This window comes from Tamandua tetradactyla, chromosome 2 (assembly GCF_023851605.1).
Source record: "Tamandua tetradactyla isolate mTamTet1 chromosome 2, mTamTet1.pri, whole genome shotgun sequence".
NCBI classification, from domain to species: Eukaryota; Metazoa; Chordata; class Mammalia; order Pilosa; family Myrmecophagidae; genus Tamandua; species Tamandua tetradactyla.
Genome location: NC_135328.1, coordinates 133,150,538 through 133,166,787, shown reverse-complemented (window position 1 = coordinate 133,166,787; position 16,250 = coordinate 133,150,538). Strand labels below are relative to the sequence as shown.

Genomic DNA, 16,250 nt, shown 5'->3' with positions numbered 1-16,250 from the left:
GAACGTTTCTCTCCTTCTTGACTGGCAGTTGTTGGAGAGGCTGAAGCCCGGGGCCCTGGGGGTGAACCTGGTGGTGGAAGAAACCAGCAGAGTGAAGCACGTGGTAAAGCAGGTGAGAGGCACCCCCACAGCCTCAAGGGGGGCCTGTAGCTGCCCTTTCCCCAGACACATCCTCAACACTCCCCGGGAGGGCATCCTGCTGCCCAAACTGGGTTCTCTCTGCTAGCCTTGAGAAGACCAGTTGGTTTGGGGTGAGACTCCCCAGGCTTCCTCGCAGGCTAGACTCTCTCGCCCCAATGACTCAGTTTTGCCCAAATCATAATAACGACCCCAGTTCTTACCACTTAGGCCATGGTACTTCCCGCTGGCATCCTCTCCCTATTTAATCACCTGTCGACGAGCACAGCAGGGAAGATGGTTCCATCTCACAGCCTAGGGCAGTGAGGCTCAGGGAAGCATAAGACAAGGGTACCCAGGGCAAAGCAAGGGTGGGACAGGGGTCCTGGGCCCTGCCTTCCCACTTCTCCATGGCTGGCCACAGCAGGGTGGGAGACAGGCAGAGCTGCAGAGGGAGTAGACCCCTTTGTGTGTCCATGACGGGGGGTCCAGATAGACAGACGGTCTCGGAGAAGAGAGCTGCCATAAACGAACTTGGGGGTAGCTGTGCAGGTCTGCAGGCTGCCTTCTGGGCAATCGAGCAGCTTTTGGAAAACCAGTCAGCTCTTTCTAAAAACCGGGGGTGACAGTAAGAGTTGGTGTATCTTTCCAGTCTTTTTACTAAGGATTCATCAGCCTTTTTGTGTTTCTTTACAAGAATGGGATCGTTACAGCTGGCAATGTACTTTTTTCTACCTGATAAGTTGTGACCATCACCTCTGTCATTGGCATGGCGCCTCTCTCCTGGGTCTGGGGGCCACAGGGATATCTGTCACACCGGACGTACTGTCACCCACCCCCATCCACACTGAGGTCAGCTTTTAGCGTGTTCTCAATTTCTCACTACCTATATACAAACTCTGATAAACATTCTTATAGCTTCTTTTTTTCTGAGCGCTCATGATTTCTTTGGGAAAAATGCTTAGGCATGGGATTTCTGAGTTTTTCATGTCTGTTTTGACCAAGCTGACCTGAACAAAGTCCCCTGGAAGCAGGAGGAAGCGCGGGCAGGGGGCTCACCCAGGGTCTTTGCCCCAGGTGCAGCAGTTCCCATCTTTATATGCATCCGGGAATAACCTGCCCAGCTTCTATTTTGCTCTGCAGTTGCCCCTATTGTAGGCGCACTTCATTTATAAAACTCGGGAGTGAAAGTTCTAGATGAGACTCTAGTGTTTGATCTGGGAATATAATTTACCCAGAGGCACTGCCACCAAAGCTGTGACAGAATCGAACCTCTGTGTGGCCTCAGCCTCCACTTTCCTGGCACCCTCCCGCCCCGTCCTTCTCCCTCCCATCCCCCACCCTGCCCCATCACCTTTCCACCCAGAGAGAGAGAGGATAGGGAAAGGCTGATACATGTTTGGTGAGTGGAACCATCTTCCCAGTTTGGCTAAACGAGGAAGTGATGAGACTGATATTTTCCCAACAAGGTCAGAGCTCTGGAGTGAACACATTGGTTTCTTCCCAGCTTTTAAGACGGTCTTAAATTGGTCCGTCTATGTTATGCTAAACTTATCCTTGCAGCCGGAACAAAGATGCTCTATCACTCCAAGTATGTTTGTCCTTGCCTAGGGAACAGCTCTAGGCCCCATCTAGTGTCATGTGCTGGGGGAATGAAAGGTGGGGGCCCGGCACCCATAGTGAATGGCAGTGACGATGCTGATGGCAGTGGTGAGGATGACAAGGGGGATGATGACGACAGTTGTTCTAGTTTGCTAGGCTACTGAAAGCAGATACCATAAAACGGGCTGACTTTTGTTTTTCTTCCTGCATGGGCTGGCTCTGGGAATTGAACCCGGGTCTCTGGCATGGCAGGCGAGAAGTCTACCACTTGAGACACCGTTGTCCAAAACGACTGACTTTTTTTTTTTTTCTTTTAAAAATATTTTTTATTGAGAAATCTTCACACATATACAGTACATACATAGTATGCAATCAGTGGCTCACAATATCATCACATAGTTTTGTATTCATCTAAAATTGAAAATGTTCAATTTTAGAACATTTGCATCACTCCAGAAAGGGTTAGACTTTTTTTTCAAAAAGAGAAGTGAAAGCAAAGTTAATATAGGTGATTATCTTTAAAATCTCAAGGAAGACGACTGACTTTTAACAAAAGAAATTGAGTAGTGTGCAAGCTTACAGTTTTGAGGACATGAAAAATATCCAAATCAAGGGATCATCGAGGCGATGCTTTCTTCCCACAGACCAGCTCCCAGCATCCTACACGCCTCTGCCGCAGGGCGAGGACATGGCAGCATCTGCTGGCATCTCCCTTCTCTTCCAAGTTTCCTAGCTTTCAACTTCTTGCTCCCTGGCTTTCTCTCTCTTGTCTAAATTTCATTTTCTTACAAAGGACTCCTGTGAGAGGATTAACACCCACCGTGAATGAAGTGGATCCTATCTTAAATTAAGATTCTACTTACCATTCCCCAAGATGAATTCTTGATATTCTCACAAGCAGTGTGGACAACCAAAGCTATAGGCTGAGCCCCCAGTCTTGGGGTTTGTTCATATGAAACTTAACCCCACAAAGGATAGGTCAAGTCTACTTAAAAATTAGGCCTAAGAGTCACCCCCAAGAGAGCCTCTTTTGTTGCCCAATGTGGCCTCTCTCTCCAGCCAACATGACGAGCAGTCTCACCACCCCCCCCCTCTCTGCGTGGGACATGACTCCCAGGGGTGTGGACCTTCCTGGCAACGTGGGACAAAGATCCTGGAATGAGCTGAGACTCAGCACCAAAGGACTGAGAAAAACCCTAGAATGAGCTGAGACTCAGCCTCAAGGGATTGAGAGAACCTTCTCAACAAAAAGGGGGAAGAGTGAAATGAGACAAAGTGTCAATGGCTGAGGGATTCCAAACAGAGTCGAGAGGATATCCTGGAGATTATTCTTATGCATTAAGTAGATATCACCTTGTTATTCAAGACGTAATGGAGAAGCTGGAGGGAACTGCCTGAAAATGTAGAGCTGTGTTCCAGTAGCCATGCTTCTTGATGATGATTGTATGATGATATAGCTTTCACAATGTGACTGTGTGATTATGAAAACCTTGTGTCTGATGCTCCTTTTATCTACCTTATCAACAGATGAGTAAAACATATAGAATAAAGATGAGTAATAGGGGAACAAATGTTAAAATAAATTTAGTTTTTGATGCAAATGTTCTAAGAAATTATGAATATGCAACTATGTGATGATATTAAGAATTACTAATTGTATATGTAGAATGGAATGATATCTTAATGGTTTGTTTGTTAATTTTTTTAATCAATAAAAAAAGTTTTAAAAAAATAAATTTAATTTGAAATTCTAGTGATCAATGAAAGGGAGGGGTAAGGGGTAAGGTATGTATAAATTCTTTTTCTGTTTTCGTTTAGTTTTTCTGAATAGATGCAAATGTTCCAAGAAATGATCATGATGATGAGTATGCAACTATGTGATGATATTGTGAATTACTGATTATATATGTAGAACGGAATGATCATATGTTAAGAATGTTTGTGTTTCTTTCTTGCATATTTTTAAAAAAATTTTTAAAATTAATTTAAAAAAATAAAATATTCTACTCACCAAAAGATCCTACTCCTAATGGGTCCATATTCTCAAGAATGGATTAATTTTAAGAACATAACTTTAAAAACAACTTCAAACTACAGCATTCTACCCTCCACCCCAAATAGACATGTTATTTCCATATGCAAAATACATTCATTCCATCACAATAATCCGAAAGCTTTAATTCATTTCAGTAGCAATACTAAGTACAAAGTCTCATCACAATCAGTTATAGGTGTGGTCTACCCTGGGGCACAATTCCCCTGAGCCAGCGGATTTGGGAAACCTAGAGAACGAGTTATCTGCTTCCAATATGCAAAGGAAGGACAGGCATAGGATAAGCATTCCCATGACGAGAAATTGGAAGGAAAACAGGGGTCATGGGTGTTTGAGTCTAGACACCACCCCGATGCTTGATGAGGGCAGAACCAAGAGCCTGGCCATCATCCCAATGTTTGCAGATGTTGGAGCCTCCACCCCAATGTTTGGGGAGAGCATAGCCACTGCACAGCACTTGGAAAGGGTGGGGGCTGCCTCTCCGTAAGGCCAGGAAAGTATGTTTTTAAAGTTAATCCATTCCTGTGGGTGTGGACCCATTGCAAGTAGATCTTTTGGCAAGGCTACTTAAATTAAGACGTGACCCATTTTGATTAGGGAGGTTCTTAATCCTTTTATTGGAATCCTTTATAAGAATAAAATTCAGGTGAGAAAGCCAGGAAAGCAAGAAGCTGGAAGCAGCAAATCCCAGAAGAGAAGGGAGAGACCAGCAGATGCTGCCATGTGCCTTGTCCTGTGGCAGAGGAGTCTGGGATCGCTGGCAGCCAGTCTTCAGGAAGAAAGCATTGCCCTGACAATGCCTTGATTTGGATGGTTTTTATGTCCTCAAAACTGTAAGCTGGCACACTACTAATTCCCACTGTTAAAAGCCACCCCATTTTGTAGTGTCTGTTTTCAGTAGCCCAGCATTCTGAAACAGTGACAAGGAGGAGGAGGGCAGTGCTGGCAAGGGTGCTAGTGACGATGATGGTGATGACGACAGTGATGGTGATGGTGGTGACGGTGATGATGATGATGGTGATGGTGATGATGGTGATGATAGTGATAATGGTGATGGTGAGGATGGTGATAATGATGATTGATGGTGATGATGGTGGTGATGATGGTGAGGATGGTGATGATGATGATGAGGATGGTGATGGTGAGGATGGTGATGATGGTGATGGTGATGATGATGGTGAGGATGCTGATGATGATGGTGAGGATGGTGATGGTGAGGATGGTGATGATGATGATGATGATGATTATGGTGATGGTGATGGTGATGGTGATGATGGTGATGGTGATGATGAGGATGGTGAAGGTGAGGATGGTGAAGGCGAGGATGGTGATGATGGTGATGGTGATGATGATGGTGAGGATGCTGATGATGATGGTGAGGATGGTGATGGTGAGGATGGTGGTGATGATGATGATGATTATGGTGATGATGATGGTGATGGTGATGGTGATGATGGTGATGGTGATGATGAGGATGGTGAAGGTGAGGATGATGATGGTGAGGATGGTGAGGATGGTGAGGATGGTGATGGTGAGGATGGTGATGATGAGGATGGTGAAGGTGAGGATGGTGATGGTGATGTGAGGATGATGGTGATGGGATGGTGAGGATGGCCATGGCAGCCCGTCTCTGAGCTAGCGTTCCTGTGCCCCTGCAGGTGGAGTGCATCGATGAGCATCAGGCAAACGCAGCTCTAGAGGAGGTAACTCTGTTGGTGTCTTCCTCTCTTGGGGAATTACGATTCAGAACACACTGGGACTGTGCTCTGCAACTGCTTGCTGAGTGACAGGTGGAGGGATACCTTGGTGGAGCGTGGTGTTCTCACACCCGTGTTTGTGAAACCAGCTGCCCCCAAGGTGTACTCATTTCTAAATCCAGGTGCTGACACCCTAGAATGTGTTTCTTATGATGGCAAAGTTTAAATGTTGGTCAGGTCCCTAAGCTGACCTACCAAATGATAATTTTATTAAATGTTTTTTCTTAAATCATAAAATTATTTGTTACAGTAGAAAATTTGGAAAATACAAAATTATTTAGCAAAGAAAATTCAAATCACCTTAATCCTACCACTCCAAAATGCCCAATGATAACATCCCAGTATATAATCGTAGGAATAACGACTGCATGCATTTCAACGTCGTAGAATTTCTTGGATTTCACAGAAGGATAAATGTACCCTTTTATATCCAATAGTCATTTGTTTGTCTTCTTTCTGGAATTGCTAGCTCTTGAGCTTTGCAACAAACGCTGATTCAGTTCTCGGTGTAACTGAGCCCTAGGCCACGTTGGGACAAAAGTGAAGGAAAAGAGAAGGGCCCTCCAGCTTTTCCCTTTCCCTCATCCCCTGCAGATTTGGTGAGGTTAGCTGCTATGACATCCAACCTCCCCCATGGCCACTTGCCTTAGTCTCTGATGTGCCCTTTCGGCTACCAAATCGCCTTTGCTTTCAAAGCATCCTCACCTAGGGGGCCCTCAGACCCCCAGTCTGCACAGCCTGGGGGGAGGGGCAGCGAGTTAGCAGCCCCTCCCCACTTGACGACTCCGACAGCACACCCACACTTGACTTCATGACATCCCTGGAGGGCAGACACTGTGGTCATCTTCAGATGAGGAAGGAGGCCAGACAGGTCAAGCACAGGTTCTGTCACACAGTGTGGCCATGCCTCCTGCTGGGATAGGTGAGAGTGAAGGCCTCTTCTAGGGGGGATGGGGCTTCCGGAACCCCTCCACTTCCTCTGCTCTCGTCTCTGCAGCTGATGCCACTGCTGCAGCTGCAGCACCCCCACATCTCCGTGTACCAGGAGCTGTTCATCATGTGGGACAGCCAGGTGGGTCAGAGGGCGTGCCTCAGGCTCAGCGGGCGGCGGGCCAGCACCAGCACAGCCCCCCACCCCACCCGACTGCGCCTTGCGGTGACTCTTTCCAGGACAGTGAGGGTGACCCAACTTGTGCAGAAGAAACAGGCCAGGAGAGGCACGTTGCCTCCCTGGACATCCAGCTTGTGAGCGGCCAGCAATGCTGGCCTCAGCACCCTCGTGCACCTTGGGTCCGTGCCCTGCAGGCTGAGGACTGAGCCAGGGGCATGAGGAAGCTGCTCCCCTGCTCTCCACCCCACCAAGGAGCAGTGTTTTAGGGCCTCCTGACCCTCACTGTGGGGTTCCTGCACGGTTTATGGCCAGATCCTAGGAGATTCCCTGGGCTCGAGTGGCCTTCCTCCTTTCCTGATGGTAGATCTGGAGCTCAGAGAGCCTCAGGAAACCCCCAAAGCCACCTGGCCGGTAACCTTCGCATGGCCACCCACACCCGGGTCTCGGTACCCCTGCCCCAGGCTGACCTGGCTTTCCACGGAGCCACAGGCTCTCAGATGGCTCCAGACCGGGACCGAGGGGAAGGCTGGAGACCTCGTGCCAGGGGTCAGACCTCCGTCCATCTCCACGTTAGCACCCCCTGCCCCAGCATGCTGATAGCTGAGGGTCTGTGCAGGACGTGTTCCGCCTCACCACAGGCACACATTCAGCCCAAAATACTTTCTGAGTCCCCCAAATGCTCTCAAGAGGACACTTTCCCAGGCAGTGGGCACAGGGTCCTCTCGGAAGCCTGAGCTGAGGCCCCTGGCTGGGTCTGCTGGGTCAGGGCCTGGCAGGCTCCTCCAGGGAGGTGGGGTCTCAGCTGAGCCCTAAGGATGAGTGGGCCCATCCCAGGAAGAGGCCGAGGCAGGGGGCCGTGCACTGGCCAGAGGCAAGCATGGTTTTCAGAAAAGCCCACGTGGCTTAATGTGGGTAGAACGTGGAGTTGGCAGTGGGCCTGGAGGGGAAAGGAGAGAGACGAGGCCTGAGACCAGAGCAGGGCTCAGTGGTGGGGCTGTAACCCTTTAGCCGGCGGAGGGGAGGCCTGGAGCCGGGGACGGGGCTTCGGAAGCTGCAGCCCTGGCTCAGCAGCCTCTGCGCGCCCCACAGATCTCCTCTCTGTTCCTCTGCCTGGTGATGGAGTACCACAGGGAGAGCCTCGAGGGCGTCATCGAGGAGAAGAGAAAGGCCAGGGCCATCATGGACTCGGAGGTAAGGCTGGCCCCTGGGGGTCATCTCGCCCGCCCACAGCAGTGGGCTGAGGGACACAGGGGAGGGCAGGCGCCCCCGGAGTCTGGACTTATTGTTCTCTCAAATTTATGAATTGAGGCTCTGGGTATGATGATGTGCACACCTCATGAGTGTAGAGCTTGGTGCATTGTCACGTGTTCATACACCCACACAGCCTCTCCCTGACTGAGAGCTAGAATACTCCTCAGACTACAGGTTCCCATCCGTGCCCCAGCCCTGGAGTAACCATACTTTGACTCCCACCTCCGTGGACTTGCTCTGCCTGTCCCTGAACTTCATGAGGGTGGCATCAAGCCACATTGCTGCCTCTCAGGTCTTTTGCTCACCCTAGCACTCTACCATCTGTGCTGCTGCGTGTGACACCAGGTGGTTCTCTTCCACCGCTCAGCCCTAGTCCGTGCTGTGAGTAGACAGTTCATCTAGGCCAGGGCTGGGGGCTTTCGGGCTTGCTCCTGCTTTGGAGCCACGAGCATGGCTGGACCGGTCTCCTGAGACCTATGCTGGCATTCTCCTTGGAGAAGCACCTGGGGTGGGACAGTTGGTGGAGTAGCTGCATGTTTAGCTTTAGTAGATATTCCAGTTTCCCAAGGTGGCTTGGTCGGACCAGCATCCAATGTTACCAGAAAGTTCTGAACATCCCAGTTGCTCAAAACTTTGTCGACACTTCAGCATCAGTTCTTTAAATTTGGCTACTCAGATTGGGGGGTTGGGTAAGGGTAGTGGTATTTTATCGCAGTTTCAGTTTGTATTTCCCTGATGAGCGACGACGGTGAGTACTTGGGGCCATTTGATGTCTTCTTTAATGATCATTCCAGTCTTCTGCCCACTTAAAAACTTGTGTTGCTTGTCTTTTCCTCCTTGACTCGTAGAAGTTCTTGCTATATCTGGGTTCCAAGTAGCCAAATACCTTCTCCCAGCCTGGTCCTGGCGGATCCATTTTTTTAATGATGGCTTTGGTGAACAGAACTTCCTAATTTTATGAAATTCAGTTTACCGGTTGTTTTCTTAACAGTTTTTGTGCCTTTTGAGGCCTTTGCCGCCCCAAGGTCATGAAGAGATTCTGTGAAAGATGTTTCACTTTCGTATTTCAGTCTGTCGCACACTGCGAGCGTGTTTCTGCATGCGTGCTCCCGCTTTGGCTCTGAGCCCCACTGTGTTCCGTGGCCTCTGCGCACGCAGCCCCTCTCCCAGCAGGGGCCTCCGTGCAGGCTCCGGGGTGGGTTTCGAACGTTCTGTCCATGGCGGAATGTTTAAACACAAGATGTTACTCAGAAGCCGGGGAGTAAAGCAGCGCTGCTCCGGCTGGGGGAGGGGCTGAGTAAGGTAGGGTGAAGGGAACCCATAGGATGCCTGCGCAGCTTCCCTCCAGCACCCGGGGTGGCTCTGAAGCCCCCACCAGTGTGGACTCCAGGGTGCCTAGGAACATGGGTTGGAAATTATTGCCTGAGATGGATATTTTTGACCCAAAGTGCTTCCAGAACGTTCTTGCTCAGGGCTCTTATATTCTGCTGGCAGCAAGGGGGACACCCCGAGTAGGCACTGAAGTCTTTGCCATCTTGACACCCACCTGCTCCGGGTGGGAGTTGCTCAGCGTGGCCCACGGGGGGTGAGGGAGGACGGAGAGGGTGGAGCCCGGGGCACCCAGGTCTGCAGTGTGGTGACAGGAGTAAGGAGTCCAAACCCAGGAAGCTGCCCTGGCTCTGTTTGGAAAGCCACACATGCTCCAGGCTCCAGAAACCCCAAAAAGGCAAAACCCTCTCCCTCCCTGCTCTCAGTTGGTGGCCAGCTTCAGGCCTGACCTGTGACACCAGGGGAGAATGTGCTGCCCCGTACTGGCTGCTTGGAGGGGCCAGCTGGGGACTCCTGGCATCTCCCCCTCTTTCCCAGTGGATGCAGAACATTCTGGGCCAAGCGCTGGACGCACTGGAACACCTGCACCAGATGGACATCCTGCACAGGTGACCAGGGCCCCTGTCCTGCCGGTGACTGCGGGGCCTCTGAGCCCGTGAACAGGCCTGGGGAGGGGGTGGCCCAGAGCCAGCCCGGCCACAGCAAGGTCTGGGCCCAGGCCTAAGGAGAAAGCCGCCTCTGCCACGTAGCAGCGATTCTTGACTCACCCCGCCCTGTGCAGCTGCCTCAGGTATGAGCTGGCCCGGCAGTTTGGTTCTAAAGTGCAAGGGGACGAACCAGATAACAGCCCTCCGGGGAGGCGTCAGGGCCTGCCGTGGCCGCGGCCTGTGGACGGGCCAGCATGGGTCACAGCACCCCCAGCCTGAGCTTGTCACCCACCGGTAGGAGAGCCCCGGCCTCTGGGATCCACAGACTGGCTGGGAGAAGGGACACCTCGGCCTGGGGCAGACAGCTTCCCATTTAAATATCCATGTCTGATTGAAAGGAAGAGAGAGACGCCAGGCAGGCTGTTGGTCCAAAGGAAAAGGCTCATGAATCAGTGTTCCTATCCCTGGGCATTAAAAAAAAGTGGTCCAAGAGAACCCCCCCAAACAAATACATTGTTGAGGCTGGGAGGAGAAAAACCGAGATGGTAACACAAGGCGGCAGGGCAGCTGGGTGTTCTCCTACTCGCAGGCTGGCTTTTTTTTTTCCAACTTGAAATAACTGAGCATAATTCATGTTTCTAGGAAACAACTGTTTATACTGTGGGCTGAGAAGGGGGCGTTTTCACTGAGGAGAGAGGAGGGGCGGGGCCTGCACTGGAGAGCCGGGTGGAGGGGGGTAGGGGGTGAGGGCACATGCATGACCCCTTCCCCCACAGGTCTCCCCGAGGTCCAGCCCTGCTCTGGAGGGACAGAGCCCCCACCCCAGGGATCTGTCCCCCAGGGCAGCTGCTGGGCCAGGGGCGATAGTGTGCTGGCGGGCGCCCAGAGGAGACCCCCCACCTCTCGGTTTCAGGAACCTCAAGCCCTCCAACATCGTCCTCGTCAGCCCCAACCGCTGCAAGCTGCAGGACCTGAGCTCCAGCACTCTGATGACCGATGAGGCCAAGTGGAATGTCCGGGCAGAGGAAGGTGGTCAGGGTCTGCCCAGCCAGAGGGGGAGGGTGGCCGGAGTGGGCTCATTCACCGGCAGGGGTCAGCTCCTGTAGCCCAGGGGCCGCCACACTCTCGGTGCTGGGACAAGGCAGCACCAAACCTCCCTTTGCTTGAGGGCCCCACAGATCTCCAGGCTGTATGGGCTCCAAAGAGACCTCCTTCTCTGGGTCACCCCTGAGCAGAATTGGGAGGGGTAGGGTCCCAAAGGCCCCCAGCGCTTAGGAGAAAAAGCCCTGAGAAACAAAGTGATGGTTATGACACCCTCATGGAGGGAAAAGAAAGGTCTCAGAAAGGAGGGAATGAACAGGTCAGGACCAAGGGCCCCTAAGAGGCCAAGAACCGGCTCCTGCCCACTCCTCTACGGGGTCCTACAGTAATCACGAAACGGTAGGAGCGGGGGCAAGGGAAATGAGTTCTCTTGCCATTGAAAGGATGAGGGGCCAAAAGGGCTGGGCCTCAAGCCTGTAGCAGTTGTAGGGAGAGAGAGGGAAACCACCGTGGAGAATTCCAGAGTCCTGGAGCTGCTCTGTCCTTGATACAAAGGAGATAGGTGGGGATGGGGTGGGGGAAGGATGGGAGGGTGGATGGGTGGGGAGAGAGATGGATGGATGAGTGGATGGAGTGGTGGATGGATCAATAGATGGAGAGATGGTTGGATGAGTGGGTGGATGTATGAGTGGGTGGACAGGTGGGTGACTGGGTCGGGGGATGGATGAATGGGTTGGTGGATGGGTGGTATATGGGTGGGTGGATGAGTAGGTGGGTGGATGGAGAGATGGATGGATGAGTGGGTGGATGGATGGGGGATGGAGGTGGGTGGATGGATGGTGGATCTGTTGGAGGTATACAGATGGCATAGTACTTGGAGTTCAAAGGCAAGGTCTTGCTACCTGTGGCCTCTTCTCCCTCCACAGATAGCACTTCTCCACTGTCATAAGGGTCATTTAAGGGCTTGTTTTTACACTACTTCCAAGGGGGTACTGAAAGGGATACAGTTCTTGATTGGGATGGTTTCTTCATACCCCCTGCACCCCAGAAAGTTAAGATTAAGCACGTTCCCTCCCCCTGCTCCCACCTGCAGATCCCTTCCAGAAGTCCTGGATGGCTCCAGAAGCCCTCAGATTCTCCTTCAGCCAGAAGTCTGACGTCTGGTCCATGGGTTGCATCCTCCTTGACATGGCCAACTGCTCCTTCATGAATGTGAGCCGGCTTCTGCCCTGCCCCACCCACACCTCGGGTCCCCAGGGAGCAGACCCCGGATGCAGGGGTGTGCTCACCCCCAGCGCGGGCAGGGGTGGTCCTTACCCTGCTTCCCACCCACACCCCCTCCCCTTTGGGTGCCCTTCCACACAGCTGTGCAAAGCACCCCCTCCTCCAGCTGTGCTGCCCCCTGCCCCCCACCCACCTCACACAGGCCCCTGGGCTCTGCGGGGATGAGAATGCCTTAATGGGGACATCACGGTCCTCCCTCTCATGTCACGCCCTCTGGACGAGCCACCCTCTCCCCGGGGATCTGGATTCTGTTGTCCCAAGCCCTCCACGCGGCCATGTTGTTAGGATGCACTTACCTGTGAGAGCAGGGAGCTGGACCTCCAGGGGCTGAAGCTCACGGAGTAGCTCTTCTCGTGCAAGCCCTGGGCTAGTGCACCCACGCCTTGAACGTTTCTGTCCATCCTTCCATCTGGCTTTCACGCCCACGCCTGCCGGGCAAAGCTTATGGGTAGGACGGAGAGGGATGGGCAGGGGGCCATGCTGGCCCCTCAGTGCTCTGACCCTCTGGCCAGGACAGGCCCCGTGGTCACCCTGGCAGCGGCACCTCCAGAAGGTCGAGGGTGTCGTGTCACACCCTCCATGGAAGAGCATGCAAGGTGGGTGTGGGGTCACTGGGCACCTCCAAGAGCCTCCCCAGCTCCACCCCCCAACATGTGGCCTCCAGGAAGCACCATCTCCCAGGTCCCCACCTTAACTCCACCTCGACCCAGCGCCTTCCCACCTCTCTCCTGGAGACTCCCATGGAGGTCAGGACGTCCCACTTGCGGGGCTGCATGACACGCTGGGTCAGGGCACCAGGTTCCACTCTCAGCCCTGGCAGAGCGTGACCTGGGGCACATCGCTTCAGGTTGAAGGCCTTGGTTTCTCCCTCTGTTAAATGGGCACAGGGAGCCCCCTCCCTGGGCTGGATCCAGATCAGAGACGGGCCCTGAGTGCTCCTGCTGGTTTTGCTCTCAGCCTCCAGTCCCTCCTCCCTCCGTCCCTGTGAACACCCGTGGTCCTCAAGGACACACACGAAGCAGTTTCCTCTCTCCTCCAGAAGACAGAGGCCATGCTTCTGCGGAAGGCAATCCGCGAGCTTCCGGGCAGCCTGGAGTGCGCCCTGAAGCAGCTGGAGGAGAAGGGGGTCCCCGACGCAGTAACCCTGGCTTCTCTCTTGCCGATGATGCTTCAGATCGAGCCTCAGGAACGGACCACTGTGAGGTGCTTGGGGCCTGGGGTCTCACTTTGGTCGTCAGCCCACCTTTCAGCCCCTACCCATCTTAAGGTGCAACCATGCGGACCCCTGAGGGCTGCAGAGAGCTCCAGCGTCTCACTTTGGTCGTCAGCCCACCTTTCAGCCCCTACCCATCTTAAGGCGCACACGGACCCCTGAGGGCTGCAGAGAGCTCCAGCGCACGTGCCCAGGTCATCCGTGGGATGAACAGCTCCCTTGAAGGCACATCCTCACGTGACAGTGCGATCCAGGAAATTTCCTCATCTTAATTTATTTGCAATTCAGAAGGAAAAAGATGAATATAAAACAACAAATCCAGCCCGGGTTATGCCTATCTTGATAGCCACACAGCCGTAAGATAAATCTTTTTTTTTAATTTATTTTGATTTATTTATTTTATTTATTCACATCCTCTCACTTCTTTTCGTCAACCTTGCTAAGGGTCCATCGATTTTTAATTATTTTCTCAAGGAACCAACTTCTGATTTTGTTGATTTTCTCGATTGTTTTCATGTTCTCAAATTTGCTTATTTCTGCTCTAACCTTCGTTATTTCTTTCCTTTTGTTTGCTGTGGGGTTAGTTTGCTGTTCTTATGTTCTTCCAAGTGAACAGCTAATTCTTAGGAGTTTTAGCTCTTTCTTCTTTTTTGATGTAGGCATTTAGGGCAATACATTTCCCTCTTAGCACTGCCTTTGCTGTATCCCATAAATTTTGATATGTTTTGTTTTCATTTTCATTTGCCTCAAGATATTTACTGATTTCTCTTGTAATTTCCTCCTTGGCCCACTGGTTGTTTAAGAGTGTGTTGTTGAGCCACCATATAGTTGTGAATCTTCTGGCACTCTGCCAGAAGTTCATTTCCAACTTCATGCCTTTATGATCTGAGAAAGTGTCTTATATGATTTCAATCTTTTAAAATTTATTGAGACTCACTTTGTGACCCACATATGGTCTATCCTTGAGAGTGATCCATGAGCACTTGAGAAAAAGGTGTATCCTGCTGCTGTGGGGCGTAATGTTCTATAAATGTCTGTTAAGTCTAGTTCGTTTATTGTATTATTCAAATTCTCCGTTTCTTTATTGATCCTGTGTTTAGATGTTCTGTCCATTGAGGAGAGTGGGGAATTGACGTCTCCAACTATTTGGTATCTCTCTCCTGCCTTTTCCTATCTGCCTGTAGTGCTCCCTTTAGCATTTCTTGCAGAGTCAGTCTCTTGGTCACAAATTCTCTTAGTGATTGTCTGAAAATATTTTAATCTCCTCATTTTTGAAGGACAATTCTGCTGGATATAGAATTCTTGGCTGGCATTTTTCTCTTTTAGAATCTTAAATAAATCATCCCACTGTTTTCTCACCTCCATGGTTTCTGCTGAGAAATCTATACACAGTCTTACTGGGCTTCCCTTGCATGTGATGGATTGATTTTCTCTTGCTGCTTTCAAAATTCTCTCTTTATCTTTGATATTTGACATTCTGATTAGTAAGTGTCTTGGAGTACGTCTATTTGGATCTATTCTCTTTGGGGTACACTGCACTTCTTGGATCTGTAATTTTATGTCTTTCATAAGAGATGTGAAATTTTCAGTGATAATTTCCTCCATTAGTCTTTCTCCTCCTTTTCCCTTCTCTTCTCTTTCTGGGACACCCACAGCACGTATATTCGTGCTTCATGTTGCCATTCAGTTCTCTGAGATCCTGCTCATATTTTTCCATTCTTTTCCCTATATTTTCTTTCATGTATTGGATTTCAGATGTCTAGTCCTCTAGTTCACTAATTCTTTTTTCTGCCCCTTCAAATTTGTCATTGTAGATTTCAATTGTTTTTTTACATTTATTTATTATTAATTAAAAAAATTAAAAAGCATTAACATATGATCATTCCATTCTACATATATAATCAGTAATTCACAGTATCATCACATAGTTGCATATTCGTCATTTCTTAGAACATTTGTATCAATTCAGAAAAAGAAAAAGACAATAGAAAAAGAAATAAAACAAAAACAGAAAGAAAAAAAAAAGATTATACATACCATACCCCTTACCCCTTGCTTTCATTGATCACTAGCATTCCAAACTAAATTTATCAAGAAACATGGCTACTGGAACACAGCTCCACATTTTCAGGCAGTTCCCTCCAGCCTCTCCACTACATCTTGAATAACAAGGTGATATCTACTTAATGCATAAGAATAACCTCCAGGATAACCTCTCGACTCTGTTTGGAATCTCTCAGCCATTGACACTTTATTTTGTCTCATTTCCCTCTTCCCCCTTTTGGTCGAGAAGTTTTTCTCAATCTCTTGATGCTGAGTCTCAGCTCATTCTAGGATTTCTGTCCCACGTTGCCAGGAAGGTCCACACTCCTTTGTGGGGTTATGTTTCATATGAACAAACCCCAAGACTGGGGGCTCAGCCTATAGCTTTGGTTGTCCACACTGCTTGTGAGAATATCAAGAATTCAACTTGGGGAAGTTGAATTTCTCCCCATTCTCACCATTCCCCGAAGGGGACTCTGCAAATACTTTTCCACTCACTGGTTGAATCACTCTGGGATTCATTGGGGCACCACTCTGGACAAACCAACAAAATCTCATGTCCTACCCAAGATTCCAAGTACTTATGGTGTTCAATCAAGCTATCTACATAAGTTATATTAGGAAATGCACTAGTCAAAATATGAATTTTGTACCAAATAAACATTTTTTAGTGTGAGACCTCTGAATTTCAATCGTTTTTTCTTCATTTTTTCTACTGTGCCTTTCATTCCCATACGTTCTATAATTTGTTTTTTCAAACTTTCAATTTCTTCTTTTTGTTCACCCAGTGCCTTCTTTATAT

General features: G+C 50.1%; 1 protein-coding gene across 3 annotated transcripts in view; it reads left to right on the top strand.

The window, feature by feature from the left end:
• STKLD1 (serine/threonine kinase like domain containing 1) overlaps nucleotides 1–16,250 on the top strand; it is a 29,788-nt gene that overhangs the window by 2,935 nt on the left and 10,603 nt on the right. The window contains exons 2-9 of one of the 3 annotated variants that reach the window (XM_077149074.1): nucleotides 29–112; nucleotides 5,431–5,475; nucleotides 6,527–6,601; nucleotides 7,730–7,831; nucleotides 9,758–9,828; nucleotides 10,781–10,896; nucleotides 12,002–12,120; nucleotides 13,232–13,395. In XM_077149074.1, coding sequence (XP_077005189.1) covers nucleotides 29–112; nucleotides 5,431–5,475; nucleotides 6,527–6,601; nucleotides 7,730–7,831; nucleotides 9,758–9,828; nucleotides 10,781–10,896; nucleotides 12,002–12,120; nucleotides 13,232–13,395 — 776 coding nt within the window. The other 2 variants (XM_077149075.1, XM_077149076.1) reach the window with 2 other exon arrangements.